A 17,835-nucleotide genomic window follows, 5' to 3' on the forward strand; every position below is an offset into this window, starting at 1 on the left:
ATATGTCAGATTGAAGCCATGTTTGGACATTTCTTCACATTACTAAATCATGTTAGACAGTTGTCCTTAATCTTATCATCTATAGGGGCTATTAGCGCTAGACCTAAATAGCTCATAATCATTTCATTCATAATTTTATCAATGTATGTTTTGCCACACATCCATCTTAACATACGCATCTTTGTTACCGTCATTTTATGCGTATATAGTACTGTAGTGGCCCAACACTCTGAGCCATAAAGCATAGTTGTTCAAAACAATACTCTTTTAAACTTTTTCCTTTCAATCTGCAGACATCCTTTCATCGCATAAACTCTTGATGACATCGTTCATCCACCCTGCTTTAATCCTATTGTCTATATCCACTTCTTTTGTTGCAAATAATGCGTGGGATGGGACAGTGTTTTTACCCAGTAAATCCTGAAACCTTGCAATTATCTTCAATGCATACAAGCAATGTTTCTAAGTTTGCTAGAGTTGATGATAACGCTGAAGTATCTAAGAATCTTCAAACGTAGAGGGGGTTACTCATAGGTACTTTGTATGAGGAAGAAATAAAGTTCGTGTTACATCATCAGCTCACTTTAAACTGTATGAAGTATTAGGGCATAGACAGGTATGACTGCATGCAAATCAATTGATTTTGTTGCAAATATCTATTTCACCTAGATCACGATTTTTCCCCACTAATAAAATCTTTTGTTTCACATGGAAGGCAATGATTTTTCATTAGACAAGATAATTTAATTGCACATAACCACTAAATAAATAGAATCATTGATAGGAAATGTTTCCAATATATTTTAATATTATGGGGTTCAACAACGTTTATTAAAACTAGTTCACCAACGCCGTGTTGCGTGCTTGTATAGTTTTTTTATAATTAATTCGATTTCTATTTAAGTAGGGGTAATAAAAGGTAGTAAATGATCATACTGCAATTTTAAATTATTATATTTAAATGGAGGTGTACCATAATAGTAAAAATTAATCAGGGACTAAACTACAATTTGAAATAATGAAAAAAAGAAAAGGAGAGAGGAAATATAATACAATTTAAGATGATAAAATAAAAAAAGAAAAAGAAAAAAAACCATGACAGTGTTTTTGTCTCTGTTAAGTGTTAAGATTCTTAACAAATAGTAATAATATTTAATAAAACTCTTAGGTAATCCCAAAGTTATTACAGAAGACCGTTAAAAAAGAAAATGCCAGAAATCATTTCAGAAGTCAAATGGAAAAAATCTGACTAGCACATTAATTATTCGCAATTAGTTATTTCAGAGGGAAAGGGAGGACCGAGAGTTAAAAAGGAGCCTTGTTACCATAGAGAATGGGTATTCCAGACATCTTATTTAGTAAAGCACGTGTGGGGCATTGAGGAAGAAATATCAGGCGTGATGGAAAGACGAGGTTACCTGGCGATCCAGTTATAAATTATAAAAGACAAAAGCTTTGACCAATGAAAGATCCACAACACAACAAATAAACAATTAATCCTTGTTAGTTTCTAGCTTTTCATCAATTTCTTTTTAATTTCCCCATCTAAATTTAGCTCATAGATCAATCTGGCAAATCTCCCATTTTAATGAAATCCATTATAAATTCCATCATTCAATGTCTACAGTTAATTTTGTTATTCTTTAAATTTCATCAAGACACTTGCAGCAAACATATTAGAAAGCATGAAATCTTAGGGTCCTTGGGTTTTGCTCAACTGTTGTATAAATTTCATCAAGGCTTTTGCAGCAAACATATTAGAGAGCATGAAATCTTAGGGTCCTTGGGTTTTGCTCAACTGTTGTATAAGAAAGCAGAAAAGTCAAAATTAAAGAAACGATTCATGCAACTAATACAAGTCACAGACCTGCATCATTTACTCGAACTTCGTAGAACATCATAAAAATATTACAAGATCTAAGCCCTAACTGGCATGTGCATTTAGAGCTTGCAACGAATCAAAAGACCATACTATTTTCTTTTGTACATTGAACATCATTTTGGTTTAAAATTTGAGGGAACTCGGTTTTCACTAGATTTGGATTGAAAATGAAATGCGACTATGGACAAGATATTCCTGTTTGCGTATACGAGTTTGGATTTTTCTTAAGTAAGGCACTGCTTGATTAATAGGATGGAATAATCAATGGTGAATACATTGGAACAACAGAAGGATATAAAACTTCAATTATTTTAAAACTCGAGTCAAACGTTGCCCAATAATAGCAATAAGTGAATTATGTAGTGACATGGTATATCATCCCCCATACGTATATTTTTATCAATACCTAAAGATTACAATTGCTCTGAAAAAATATCAATAATTTTAGATAAGAAGTATTAGTTTTAGCTTTTGAAACATTGACTTAAATAATAATTCTGCATTACGCAATATTGCCAAATCATTTTTGAAGTAATAATCCAATACAAGTTGTAAAAGTTATTGCTGTACCAGGTCTAAAATTATCGAACTACATTTATTCATTCAAATCTAAATCTATATTACCACCGAATACTAGAGCTATGGCTAGAAGTAGAATAATTACCACAAAATATGTTTTTCATAAGTGATTATTACCATTATAATAGCAATAATTCTCGTTCAATAAAAAGCAATATTTGACACGATTATTAATAAGAAAAGAATTCCATACATTATTAACACCATCCACAGTTTAGACCAGACCAAATATGATTTTGAGAGCGTAACTTGACAAAATGATAAAATTGTATGTCCGAAAAGAATAAGAAAGTAAAAAGATAAGGAATGTAATAAAAGATAATCATTCGACTTGGTCAGATTTGATTAGAATGGTACGGTTTTAACATGAACAATAGTTAAGTTCTACTCCACTACCGAGGCCTCTTACATTGAATTCTCGACTTTGGTGAGATAATAAGTGAATATATCACTAACATATTATTTTCTCTAATATCCAACAAATTTTCCAGGCAACACATCTTTATCACCAAACTGCCTAACAATCATTTCAGAAGGGTAAAATAATTAATAATCAATTTGAAGTTTTATATACGTACTAAATTTTCTTTAGAAATAAATGAATGTCATCTGTTGCTTTTAGGGAGTATGCAAGCGGTAACTCAATCAGATATTTATGCACTGCCAGGATAACAATGTGACTCACTATATAGTGCATATTATATCAATATTCGTTAAATTAAGTGATAATATCTCGTGGTTTTCATGAAAGGCCAATGTTAGCACTTCAAATCTTTTAACAATATTATCTGTGTGAATTAAAATAAATTTAAAAAATTTTGATGCTTTTGCATCTCCATCTTTGTGCACCCATGTAACCAGGAAAAAATCTCAACCAATTATCACACAACAGTTCCGATTGTCTTTCCTAACCATAAGCTAAGCTTTCAGGCAAGATTAAATACCGGTAAGTCAACAAATGGGAAACATGAAATGGCAAGGTTTAAGGCTAGTAATAAGATTGTCACTAGTAATAAGATTTAGTCACCAATACTTTTTGAATAAATTATACGATCAAAATCCACATGAATTTCTATTAGCTCATTTTTGGATAATGAGCTCAACCCGGCCAACTTTCAAATCATGAAGGCTTGGTCCAACTATGCTTTCTCAGCATTATTGAAAATGTGATTCACACCTTTACGGCTTGTTCACCCTCATCTATTAATCAAAGATATGTCTTCCAATCGCTCTAATAAAAATGCTTTAGCTATCCTTCATCATAATCCATACACCATTACACATCCAAAAGATTGTGTAGTTCATTAACCATGAGAAGGCTCGACCATCACACCTTGACATAAGATAAGACGCAGCCCTCCGACGAAACGCATGCCCTTAGCTATAAAGGCCTATGCTTGAACGGATTAAGTATCAAGATGGTTATTTATGCGTACTTTGAAATTAAGTATAATAAATAAAAAAGGAAACGCAATAATATTGTAGTGAATTTAAACTAATAAACTAAAGATTATTTGTTTTCGTGTCATTTGATAGGCACTCAAGTACACACATGATGAAAATCTCATCAGATACTTAGGTTCAAAGACATGATACCCCCGGAAGGTTTGCTTCAATAAAATCTGAATGTTGACATGATACCCCCGGAAGCTTCAGTTCAAGCCACTCTTTGTCCTTGACATTGAACCCTTACTTTACTATCCAATATTCCCCCATCTATACCTTCATATTTTAAACATAAAGACATAAGCACATCAAGACTATCTTCTTCCCTTCCAACAAGAAAACATATTTGTACATTGAATGCAAAGCGAGCACAGCTAAATTCAACAAAAGGTGTAATAAGACAACATTCATTTCTTATTCATGTTCACAAAATAATATTTATCTTTCTATAATCCATTGCAGCCTAAAAGTGTTTTTCAAAATTAAAAAATGCATTTTATTATGAGTTTCTGCATGTTGGTTATATTTTCCATCGTTTAGAGCAAAAATTTGCTGAAAAATACTGCCAACATCACACTAAGTAATTCTAGTATATTCCACCTGGCTTACAAAGGATCATCAACACCGGAAAGAGGTCAGTCAATTTCGCCTTCTTTTTCTATTGCTCGCAGCAACTTAAATAAGTGCACAGACACAAATCAACATTCTGCTTGAATGCCTACTAAGCCTGATACTAGAAATTTTGAACCATCATCTTGTTTATATTTTTTTTACCAAAGAAGACTTGGGGATTTACGACAAACAATATGATAACGAGATGGATATGTAACTGAAATACACTGATCAGAGAAAAGTAATAATATTCAGATACATTATAGAGTTGGTGAAGTAAATAGCTGTAAAAAACTACCTCTTCAAAATTATGGAAACCAGCCATTCGCCCAGGCATCCTCTTTGCGATTTTCCGCAAGTAGGGCGAACTAAGCCACGCAAGGGGCAATCCCCTTGCATAAATGTTTTGAAATTTTATGTGTAATTTTTCCAAAAAATTCAACCTGGTCGACTTCCATCTCTCAATCGCACCCATCATTGAATTACGAAGAGCGCGAACGGCGGACGGTTTAAAATCGGCCATAGATGAATCCATCACGAGAACTAAATTAGGGCGAATCATTTGATTCTTCCAAGACTATCTGCAGCGGCGCCCAGAAATCAAAATCAAAACAAATCAAATACATAAAAAATCAAATTTGACTCCAATTTATTCATCTCCGTCTCTGTTTTGAGGCAATAAATTGTTGGCAAAAAAAAATACAAACTTCACAAAATCTCAAGCTTTCTTAAAATTATTTAGTGATCAAAATGGGAAAAATAAAAAAGAACGTGAAAAAGATAACCTCTACGCCGCCGCCATGGACATTCACGTTTGAGTAAGCAACTGCCCTCAGGCGACACCTAGGGCTACTCTTTTTTTAATAGCTTGTGAAAAAATTCATATTTTTTAAATTATTTTATATTTTATTTGATTTGGATTAATTTTTAATTAAATAAATTTTTTTTTGATAAAACTCGTAATTTTATTGCAAAGAATCTTCAATTACAAGATTAATCAATCAAGATAGAAATTCTTCATTCATTCACACAAAAGATGGGGGAGAAGAAAAAATAAAATGAGCCAAATAATGAGCCGATCGTCGAACATGAATTAATTCAGAAATAATAGGTGCCTGAATTCGAGCTCTGATATCTGCCGCACGAGAATCAATGTAGCTGAGATCCTCTTGATGGGTTGTGACTACTTGCATTGCTAACAGAGAATCTGACTCCACTCGAACATCTTGAAAATCTTTTTCATGAAGAAGCTTGATTCCTTCCCATATTGCTAAAATCTCACCATGCAATACCGATAATGGTTGATTGATTTGTTTTTCAAATGCTAGCAACAAACGGCCTTGTAAGTCCCGAATCACCCCCAGCGCTGTACTGTTGCTTATCCTCATTGAATGCTGCATCCACATTCATCTTTAGGGTGCATCTACCTGGCGGTGTCCACTTTCTTTCAGAGTTAGCCACCACCGACTGATTAGCAATATTTACTAATTTTCGAGTCTTTCGAAACTCACAAAGCATTGCGGAACTCCAGCATATATTTTCAGCCATGGGTTTGCTCCGATCTCCATGGATAAAATTCTGTTTTTCTTTCCAGATGCCCCACGTGTGAACCGCAAGATTCTCAAACTCCTCCTTGGATAATTGTTGTTTCAACCACATGTATATATATCAAGAGTGTTGGTTTGAGTAGCTCCTCTAAGAATATATGCAGAAGGTGATTTCTTCCATAAGTGTTTTATTGCAGCACAGAAGAATAATGCGTTGTAGGTCGAGTCCATGGGAAAACTGCACAGGGAACAGGATTCGCTAACCGGGACATGGTGCCGCAACAGATTATGGTTAGTAGAAATACAATCATGAGAAACACTCCACCAGAATAGCCGCACCTTAGGTGGAACTGAAAGACTTCATATAAACTCCCACCAAGATTCGATGGGATGTTCCGATTGATGCTCCGGTGGGGAGAACAGCCCTTGTTGAAGACGACAACCATCGTGCACCATATACTTGCCCTTGGCATCAAACCTCCAAAAAACAGAGTCACTCACACCTGTCGCAGGGAGAGGAATCTTAAGGATTTCTCCTGCTATATATGGGTTAAAAATGGTATAGATTAAATCAGCATTCCACTCTCCTTGATTTATTAATTCATTCACCGAAGCATCATTGTCCCACATAGCCAATGGCTCGTCAATCGTAGACTGCATGGTAGGGATCCATTTATCCTTAAAAATCTTAATAGATTTGCCATCGCCAACTCTCCAAAGCAGTCCACTCTCCAAAAGTTCTTTACTCCAGATGATAGATCTCCATATGTAGGACAGGATTATTACCCAACCTCGCGTCCAACACTGACACGTGCCTGAAATATCGGCCTTTGAGAACACGGGCCACCAAGGAATCTGGGAATCGAATGAGCTGCCAAAACTGTTTGGCAAGCAAGGCCTTATTGAATTCAGTCAATTTTCTGAAGCCCATGCCACCCCTGTCCCTTTGGTTTGCATAGAAAATCCCAAGATCGCCAATGCACTTTTCGTTTACCCTTATCTAAACCCTACCTGAAATTCACACATTCTTTTTCAATATCCTCACACACCCTAATAGGCATTTTGAAGCATGACATCGCAAATGTAGGAATCGCTTGTAGGACAGATTTGATCAGAACCTATTTACCTCCGCTAGAGAACCATTTATGATTCCAACCTTGGATTCTTTTCCACCATTCTTTCACACAAATAATTGAACTGGAGCCTTTTACTCCGCATTAATATCATGGGTAGGACCAAATAGAGGTCATGTTAATGGACGACAGGAATAGTCAATATAGTCTTAATCGTATCCATAAGAGCTGGACTAGAATTAGGACTAAAATTAGGACTATAAGATCTGGACTAGAATTAGGACTAAAAGATAGAGCTCACAATTTTTAAAAATATTAACGATAGTGAGATAAAACTATTAACGATATTTGGTCATGTATATTTGTATATTGATATTTTGGTCTATAAGTTATTATATTTCAATATTAATTTACTATCATAATTATTTTGCCAAAAACTTGTGTGAAACGGTCTCGTGGGTCGTATTTTGTGAGACAGATATCTTATTTGGGTCATATAAGAAAAAATATTATTATACTAAGAGTATTATTTTTTATTGTGAATATCGGTATCCGTCTCACAGATAAAGATTCGTGAGATCGTCTCACAAAAGATCTACTCTATTATTTTTGTATTTGTTCTGATATGGTACTGAGTGGACGTTAATACGACGATTACATGAGTAGTCTATGTATGTATGTATCTAAGATTTTGATGCGTACATTTAATTTCCACCAGTACAACTCACGGGGAATTTAAAAAATGACATTGAGTTTTCAGTGTCCATTACTAAATCCACCCATAGCTAGTAGGCATTCATAGGCAATATATATATATATATATATATATATATATATATATATATATATATATATATATATATATATATATATATATATATATATATAGTTATCAAAACCCCGTGCAATACGGTCATAAATCGATCGAGAATAGTTAAAATAGTACAAGTATGTTAACACGTCATGGTTAAATTGAAGATTGATTAAAAGTTTTTTACAATGAAAAAAAAATATCAAATTTTTTATTTAGTTATTTAAAACTATTTACATACTTTTTTATCCATATACTTTGCAAATTTCTATTTTTATTTTAGGAAAATATTTAAATAAATAGTAATTATGATAAAATAATAAGAATCTAATCAAGCTTCAAATAAAGAATTTATAGTTGAGTGGAAAATTTATTTAAAAAATTATAAATAACTAATTTCTTTTCTATATTTATAAATTTAGTTTTCTAAAACTATTTAAGTATTTTATTTGTACATACTTTGCAAATATCTCATTATGCGTTTTTTAAAAAATATATTAAAAAAAAGTAATTTCTAGTCCAATTAATATTTTAGTTAAGTGAAAAGATCATTAAATATGATGAAAAATTTAAGTATAAAGAATATGGTTGATTTAAAAATGGATTTAATTTATTTAAAAAATAAAAAATAATTTTTAAATTTAAAATAGTTATCAATTTTTTATCTACAATTATTTACGTGTTATCGTAATATAATATGATATAATAAATATTTTTAAAATTAAAGTTGGTATTTTAGTTAAATTTTATCTAGAGATAAGAAAAGAGTGGGTGTCATGAGGCAGGTTTTTTTAAAAAAAGTTTTTTCAAATTATAATTTTTTAATAATAATCACTACATAATAGTAAAGTGTTTAAAAATTAATAAATCAAAGTTATTTTTCATTTTTATATCAATAATATTTAGTAACCAAAAAATATGACCATCATTTAAAAACTATTAATTTAAATACTATTAATAACAAAAAAGTTTGAATCGAGAAATAATTTAGAGGGGGATGGATAAACTTTTTGAAAATATTTGCTTTTAAAAATTCTTTTCAATTGTTTTTAGGCGATCAAAACTTTTTCTCAAATAGTTAGAAATATTGATCTACTTGAAACGTGCAAAAAAATGTTCAATATTTCCAATGATAATTTCAATCAATTGGCAGTCTAATCAACAAGATATGGTTTGAAATGTAAAATCTTGCGAAAAGTAAAGACGTGAAATTTTTATGGATGTTCGGAGATACGACTCCTACGTCAACCCTTCTTTCTCTGTAGGAAGGATTCAACTAAAAAACTTTGACTCTAAAAATTTTTTGCAACAGCCCACTCCAATCCGAACTTATCACACTACCTGTTGTGGAACTCGTTGTGATCACTTTACACTTCTGGAATTTAAGAACTATCGGTTCACTAGACACCACTATTAATCAAATGACCAAATGTTACCGATGTAATTAAAACAATATGTTTTAGTAATACGAATATGATCTTTGAATGATCAGATATCTTTCTGTTGAGTGCGTGCTTGATTAACGATGAGATATATGATCTTTGATTGCACTCAGATTCTTTAGGTATGCAGGCTTACAGTAATCGCACTGTTGAAAGCTTGATGATTGTGTGTATTTCTTGCATACTTCCAACTCTTCTTATATAAGATGTCATTCCAATGGTCAAAAAGAGATGAGTAACATTAACATGTATATTTGGAATGATGTGTCACTATCAGGTGCAAATACATTAAATGTTTTTCAGTAAAACATTTAATGTTCTTTTTGCTAGCACATCTTTGAATCACGTTTCTTGAAGAGTTACTGCTGAGTATTCTTTTATGACAACTGTTTTTACCATCTGAACTTGTAGGATATAAGTAATATTTCTTTTCTGAGATAGTGACATAAATGCAGATCAATATTGGGACTGGTGCAGGACATGGTTGTCATGTAGCGGTACCAAACCATTGAATGTCTTGAACCGGTCTAAGAACGTCTTTCATTAAGTGAGCAATAAATAGCTCTTTAATGACTCGATTTAAAATCTTTGAACAGTCGGTTGGGAAGTTCTTTAAAAGTTTGAACTTCTTCTGCTTCAAACGGTTGAATGGTAGGCAGTCTGAAATTCAGGCGGTTGAAGACTAGGCGGTTGTAAGTTTAGATGGTTGAACTGGTTCTTGTTATACACAATAGATTGCAGTTGTTTCCTGAAACAGTTAAGTGTTGTTCTGATTTTGTCGATCACCAAAACTCTTAGATAAAATAGTAATTCCTTAACAAAAAAAATCATAATTATATATTTTCATATTAAACATATTATAGTATCATAAAATTCTTTCAATCATAATATATATATATATATATATATATATATATATATATATATATATATATATATATATATATATATAATGACTGATCAGTTTCAATTAATATCATGACCTGTTACCCAAATTTATAAACAAGGCTACTATAATAAATTGTTGTTCTAACATACATGAAACTCATAGTTTACTTATCCAATTTGAATTATCCGAAATTTTTTATATACAATGATTATTTATTATTATTATTATTATTTTTATTTTTTTATCGATGAAATTTATGTTAAGTAAAACTCGTAATTTTTATATAGGCAGCTTTAAGGTATTTTGACAAGCGTGTTTGTTATGGACAAATTTTCCCCGCAAATCTTTCGTCTTTTAGACCAAGTAGTGATTTGAAAACACGAATAAAGATGAGAGATAATGTCGATGAGGCCTTGAACTAATGATTATTATTGAGGCCCTGAAACTTGTTGGTTTCATGTTCAACTTTCATTGACTGCGGGTAGTTTTCCTAATTTATTTAGTTTGATCTATTTGTTTATTTGTACTTTTCATTGCCCGAGATAAGAAAGTCTTGGGTTCACGCTCAAATTTTGTCAATAATGTTGACAGTTACTTCATATTTTATATTGGAACCATGTCATACCTGCATTCTAAGAAAAAGATGAGAGTGTAATTTTCTCTAAAAAATCCCTTTGATAGTTGAAGGACTATTAAAATAGGAAAAATATATTGGCTAATATTTTTTAAAATAGCTTTTTTGTGAGACGATCTCACGAATTTTCATTAGTGGGATGAATTAATCTTCCCCATATTTACAATAAAAGATAATATTTTTAACATAAAAAATAATATATTTTCATGGATGATCCGAATCGAATATATGTCTCACAAAAATTTTCTTGTATTTTTTTAGTGAAGGCTAATGATGAATTGGAATTTAGCTTTGATTTAACGAGTAGTTTAAGAATTTCATGTAGCCTCATTTTTAATATAAAATATCTTATTTGTGTTAAAATAGTTTTTTTATATATATATCTTATTTGACATATGCTCTTATTTATTGGTATTTTTAATAGTAAATTATGTTTTACACTGTAGATATTTTATCGGTTCCGGTTTATAAAATAATGGAATCAAACCAATCCATAGCATATCAGAATAAAATGGTTCTAGATTTTTCGGATTGTGTATATAATCCAATCTAAAACCGACTCAAAAAGAAATGGGTTGGACAATATTTGACCGGACGGTTGACCGAACTAAGAAGGAATAGTTCTAGTTGAAATCGGATTGAAATCAACTTTTTGTTTTCAATATATGTGTTGTGTGTAATAATTATCCCGACTTGGTAGAGAAATCCAAACGTGGTGCTTGAACTGCTGTACGATTTAAAATATTTGTGTTGCACTATTACCACTAGCTATATCTTTTGGTAAAGCAGTAACAACTCGGTCTTACAATTGGTATCAGAGCCAAGATCATGTATTCCACTCACATTGATTGCAAAGAGTGCAATTATTTGGAGAAAGATTTTTGAGTGCAATAATTGTCGTGCTTGAGCTGTTGTATGGTTTAAAAGATTTTAATTGCTTCGTTAGTAGTAGTTATAGCTCTTGCTAAAATGATAAGCGGTCGGTCTTACAATGTCACGTATTAAGCAACATATTTGAAAATTAAATATTATTATTTGTTATATATAGAACTGCAAGTGACATTTATTAAACAAAAAAGTATTCAAGATTCTTTTAAAAAGACCAGGACCCGATTGGAGCTGATTCTGGATCAGAATGGACCGAATCTTGTTATCCAACCATATTGGTTCCGATTCCGAATCAAGGTTTAAAACCAATCAAATTCAATTAGAATATCGGATTTTGTCCGACCCTAAACCACATTAACTGGTTCCATATTGAACGGGTTATGTCAGATCAGTTACGGATCAACCCAATCTATTAACTCCAAGGAAAAATAATTCTTGGTTTCCAAGATTAAATTTATTTTCTAATATTATTTTTTCCTTATTTGTATGATTGTGTAAAATAATTAATTATGAGCTTTTCCTTTCTAGATATGTGATAATTATGATAAGAATTTTATGATATGAAATCATTATTAAAAAGAGTTTATTTCTGACAAAATTCTTGTTTTCATATTTTGTAGAATTATTTTTTAACATAAACCCAATGAGACAAGGAGGCTATAAATAAGAGAAATCAGCTGAGGCAAAAACTTTTCGTGGCTTCACACCTTTGCACTTTTGCACGCCATAAACTTAAGAGGCAAAAAATTCACATGGACATTGCTTTTTTGAATAATGTTGTTATACGTGTTGTTGTGATTGTGAGACATCTGCAGACAACACGCGTGGAAGTGTCGACTGAAGATCATGTTTTTATGACTCCAATTTTGACATCATGTTTTGCTTTCTTGAATACGTTTTAGTTTGATTATTTGTTTTAGAAAGCAATTTTTTTCTCAACATGTTGAGAAAATAGTTTTCGTTAAAATAACTAGTGTTAGTTTTTTAAACTCAAGTTGGTTTGCTTTTAATTATTTTTCTATAAGACACCACACAAGTATTTATAATACTTGTGCATATTCTAATCCAGCATACTTTGTTTATTGAAGTTGAATTGTGTGCTTAATTGAAATATTCCGCTGCATATCGTGGATAGGCGTTGCCAACACTTCGCACAACGCCTAAATATGATATACACCAATTCAATAGTTTCTATACTTTTATGTGGAACAAAACTTTACAAGTGGTATCAAAGCCTACGCTTGATATATTAAGTGTTTATTCTGGTTATTTTTTTAACATTTCGCTTAATTAATGGACGCATCATTTGCAAATGTAGCACTTCAACCATCTGTTTTGAATGGATCCAACTACAGTCTATGGAAGGCCAAGATCAGAATATATATTAAACCCATTGATGAAAGAGTATGACAACGAGTTGTCAGCGGTTGTAATCCACCGAAAAGAATAGATGAAGATGATGATAGCCTGATAAAGCCTGAAAACGAATGAACAGCTGATGAAGTACAAGTTTCGAATGACAATTCAAAGGCTTTAAATGTCATTTTTACCTTAGTCGACCTAAAATGTTCAGCTTGATTACAAACTGCATATTAGCTAAAGATACGTGGGAAATCTTCAGAAACATTGTAAGGATATGAAGTTTGCGAAGAATGAAGTTAAGACGGCTGACGTCCAAATTTGAGAATCTGAGGATGGAAGAAACTGTAGCAATCATTTATTATTATCGATGCCTCAGAGAGATTTTCAACCAAGCATTCAGTCTAGGTGATCCAATCTCGAATGAATATCTCATTAGTAAAGTACTCAGATCACTTCCCGAATGATTTAATATCAAAATTTGTGCAATTGATGAAGCAAAAGACACAACTCAACTTGCACTGGAAGATCTGATAGCTCACTTCGCACCATCAAGATGAATATGGATATGCATAAGAAAGATAAGGATAGAGGATCGCTTTCCAGGTATCAAATGACTCATTTAATGATTTTTTTAACTGTCACAAGAATTTAATGAGTAGGATCTTTGTGAGAACTCTATCTCTTATAACACAGAGAAGTTTGGAGATTATTTGAAGATGATTAGAGACAAAAAAAGACTGAAAAACCATCCAAATTACCCAGTATCACTGCTTCTAAAAAACCATAGAAGTTTCCTGCCCAACGATAGTTTCAGTAAAAAAATGAAGGCAAGAACCAGTTTAATCCGAAATATATTACTATGTGCAATGCTGAGAGTGCAATGCCTTTGGACATTATGTCAATGAATGTACGAACAGATCTATCAAGAATAAATGACTAAGTGTTTTCTTAAGTGACGAGGAATATTATGAGGAGGAGGAATCCAATGAATAAGATAATCACACCTTCCTGAGTACTTCTGGAAGAAAAAAGTTGGTTACAAGTGAATCCACTAGGTGTTGTCTCGGTGCTTGCCACACCTGGCCAGAACACCTTGCTCAAAATCATTATGTCTCAATTCATTAACTTCTAAAAATTTAAGAGTAGATGAAAATTTGTAAGCTGATGATGAAAAATCACTCTAGAGAGTACACAAAAACTATATGAAGAATTGTATGATGGCTGGATTAAGAGAAACAAGTTGAACACAGCTCTCACAAAGGAGAATACAGAGCTGAAGTCTGTAGTTGCCAAACTCGAAGTGATATTAAGCAAAAAGGATCTGGATTTGTGCAAAACCAAGGATGAGCTTAAGAAGACGACTAAAACACTTGCCAAGTTAAACTCGAATACATCTAAATTTGATTCCATAATCATGATGGGAAGAGACAGTAAGACTGGATTAGGCTTCAAAAATAGTGTCTTTGAAGTTGGAGAATCATCTAAACCAATTTTTTTTGTGAAAGAAAAATCCGATACGTCTAAACAGCCCCAAGATACATCTACGATTAAGAAATCTCCACAAAAAAGACAACATGCTACTCAATAGCCTAAGCCAAGGAAACGCAAGTATGTAGGTCGCTACTATTTTAAACATGTTCATATCCAACCCTACTGTTTTAAGTTTAGAGAAGACCACATGAACAACAAAGTAAATAATATGTTGCCCAACACCTCCCCCAACACCTCCAACCATCGATCTACAGTAAGGAAAATTTTGGTACCAAAGATAAAAATTCACTGTAATGTTGTGTATACATCATTAAAAACTAACACTGCAGATAACTGCTTATTTGATAGTGGAAGCTCACATCACATGACAGGTTCAAAAGAACACTTCAAGGATTACATTGAACAAAAAGGTGGTAGAGTAACATATAGAAGGAGATCAAAAGGAAGGATTGTTGGAAAACGAGCACTGAATGTTGAAGGACTGCCGAAACTCCATAGTGTGCTTGCATGTCAAGGGAATAAACTCAAATTTGATAAGCATTAGCTAATTGTGTGATGATAATTTACATGTAGAAGGAGATCAAAAGGAAAGATTGTTGGAAAACGAGCACTGAATGTTGAAGGACTGTCGAAACTCCATAGTGTGCTACATGTCGAGGGAATAAACTCAAATTGGATAAGCATTAGCTAATTGTGTGATTATAATTTACATGTTAAGTTTGATAAACATACATGTGAAGTTTTTGACGATACTAATGCATGCATGATGACATGTACAAGATCTTTGGATAATTGCTATCAATTAGGAGAAGAACTCACATTCAAACGTGCAAAGATAAGTTAACTTGACATAAAAAATTGAGGCATGCAAATTTCAAAACCCTGAAGAATCTCTGTAAGTATGATGTTGTACGATGTATGCCTAATTTTTCATATGGTATATCATATGTGTTTGGAGATTGCCAAAAGGTAAGCAAACTCGCGTCTTATACCTCGTGTTTTCACATTTCGGGACAACACGTTGCCTTGAGTTGTTACACATGGACCTTATGAGTCCTATGAAAGTGGAAAGCTTTGGATATAAGATTTTTTTTTTGTGCCGATAACTTATCACGCTTTCCATGAGTAAGTTTTATTAGAGAAAATTCGGACACCTTTGACGCATTCAAAAATGTAGTAAAAAAATTACTAATCTCCATAATTTGAAGGTGGGGATAATCAAGACTGATCATGGTAAGGAATTTGAATATTCTTTGTTCTTGTCTTTTTGAGATATGAAATGTATTTCAGATGAATTCTACGCTCCAAAAAATCCACAACAAAATGACATAGCCGAATGCAAGAATAGAACACTACAAGAAATGAAGAAGGTGATGCTGAGCTCAAAGAACATTTCAAAGCGTTTTTGGCTGAGGCCCTAAACACTGCATGCCATATTGCAAACTGTGTGTATTTAAGAAATGGTTCAACAATGACACCCTATGAGATAATAATGGGAAAGAAATAAAATCTTAAATATTTTCATGTTTTTTGTTGTGTTTTCTATGTCTTGAATGATAGAGATCACTAGCAAAATTTGACTCGAAAAGTGATAAGTGTTTGTTTCTTGAATATGCCACTAATAGTCGTGATTGTTGAATGTTTAATCTAAGAACTAGGACTATTATGAAGTCTATTAATGTTGCTTTTGATGATGAAGCAGATCTCGAAAGGAAAACTGTCGAGGATGACGTGGATGACCTGCTGAAAATTTTCATCTCATTAGAAAATCCTGATGTTGTCCTAGATGTTGCAACCTCGAGCACAACACGTGACTCTGAAGTGATTGAACCCGAGGATGAACATCAAATAGATGAGGATGCAATCAAAGATGGAAAGAACATCCCAAACAAAATTCAGAAAAATCATCATTCATCCCAAATCATTGGAAATGTGAGTGGAGACATACAAACCCGAAAGGAAGAAAAGGTTGACTACCACAAATGGTCGGGTTAGTGTGCATGAGTTCCATGTACTCACATGTTAGACATTCCTTTTTTGTATCTAACATTGAACAAAAAACTATCGAGAAAGCATTGAAAGATGATTTTTGGATCAATACGATGCATGATGAGCTTGAACAATTTGTTCAAAATGATGTGCGGTTCTTAGTTCCACTTCCTGACGATGGAAACATAATTGGTACAAAATAGATTTTTAAAAATAAAACCGATGAGTCGGGAAACATCATTAAGATTAAAGTAAAGCTGGTTGCTCAAGAGTACACCTAGGTAGAGAGTATTGACTATGATGAGACCTTTTCTCCTGTAGCCTGCATTGAGTCAGTCCGACTTTTGCTAGCTATTGTATGTTATATAAATATCAAACTCTATCAAATGGATGTAAAAAAATACATTTTTGAATGACATTTTGTGTGAGGAAGTGACGTCAAAGGATTCGAAGATCCACACTACTTGGATCATATTTACAAGTTAAAAAAGGATCTCTATGATTTGAAGCAGATACCACGTACATGGTATGGTAGACTGACCGAGTATTTATTCTAAATTGGCTTCAAACGAGACGTGGTAGACAAACCATTTTTATTCAAATGTCAAAAGGTGAAATACTTATCTGTCAAGTTTATGTGGATGACATAATTTTCAATGCATCTTCTCAAAAACATGGTAATAGTTTTGTTGAATGTATGTCTTCTTCTTTTGAAATAAGCATGGTTGCTGAGTTAAATTTTTTTTTTTTGGATTGAAAATTAAGAAAATATGTGATGATATTTTTATGCCAAAGTAAATTTGCTAAAAATTTGATTCAGAAATTTGCAAACAAAAATACTATACACATCAAAACACCTATAGGCTCGAGTGAGAAATTTTGCAAGGATGATGTTGCTGAAAATGTTGACAACACCTTATATCACAGCATCATAGGAAGCCTATTGTATTTGACTGTTACTCGCCCTAACATTATGTTTAATGTCTGTTTGTGTGCTCGATACAAATTAAATCTTAAAATTTCTCATCTAAAAGCTGTTAAGCGTATTCTATGCTACATAGCTGAAACTATAAACTTAGATTATGGTACACTCAATAAACCAATACCAACCTGGAAGGTTTTTCTGATGCCGATTCGGCTGGAGCTTAAATGATAGGAAGAGCACAACAACAGAATGTTTCTACCTTGAC

At 32.5% G+C, this 17,835-nt stretch overlaps 2 protein-coding genes across 7 annotated transcripts in view; one reads left to right on the forward strand and one right to left on the reverse strand.

Moving 5' to 3' along the window:
* The window catches only part of LOC140841492 (uncharacterized), a 36,466-nt gene extending 19,726 nt beyond the window's left edge, over nt 1-16,740 (forward strand). Inside the window, exon 2 of one of the 2 annotated variants that reach the window (XM_073208970.1) lies at nt 16,359-16,740. The gene's annotated coding sequence lies outside the window, so the exon portion shown is untranslated. Of the gene's footprint in view, nt 1-13,121; nt 13,243-16,358 lie in introns of those variants that run through there. The other variant, XM_073208972.1, reaches the window with a different exon arrangement.
* Nucleotides 1-17,835, reverse strand: part of LOC140841491 (uncharacterized) — a 32,255-nt gene that overhangs the window by 8,690 nt on the left and 5,730 nt on the right. For 2 of the 5 annotated variants that reach the window (XM_073208967.1, XM_073208966.1), the window contains exons 1-2: nt 5,305-5,403; nt 4,818-5,100 (exon numbers count right to left, since the gene is read on the reverse strand). The exons of 1 other annotated variant lie outside the window; for it this stretch is intronic. Coding sequence is in view for 1 of the 4 variants with exons in the window: in XM_073208968.1 (XP_073065069.1) it covers nt 4,058-4,135; nt 4,818-5,081 (342 nt within the window). In the remaining 3 variants the exon portion in view is untranslated. Of the gene's footprint in view, nt 1-1,156; nt 3,853-4,057; nt 4,136-4,817; nt 5,101-5,304; nt 5,404-17,835 lie in introns of those variants that run through there. 2 more of the 5 variants (XM_073208968.1, XR_012120201.1) reach the window with 2 other exon arrangements.

The sequence above is a fragment of the Primulina eburnea genome, chromosome 9 (assembly GCF_022965805.1).
Source record: "Primulina eburnea isolate SZY01 chromosome 9, ASM2296580v1, whole genome shotgun sequence".
Lineage (NCBI taxonomy): Eukaryota > Viridiplantae > Streptophyta > Magnoliopsida > Lamiales > Gesneriaceae > Primulina > Primulina eburnea.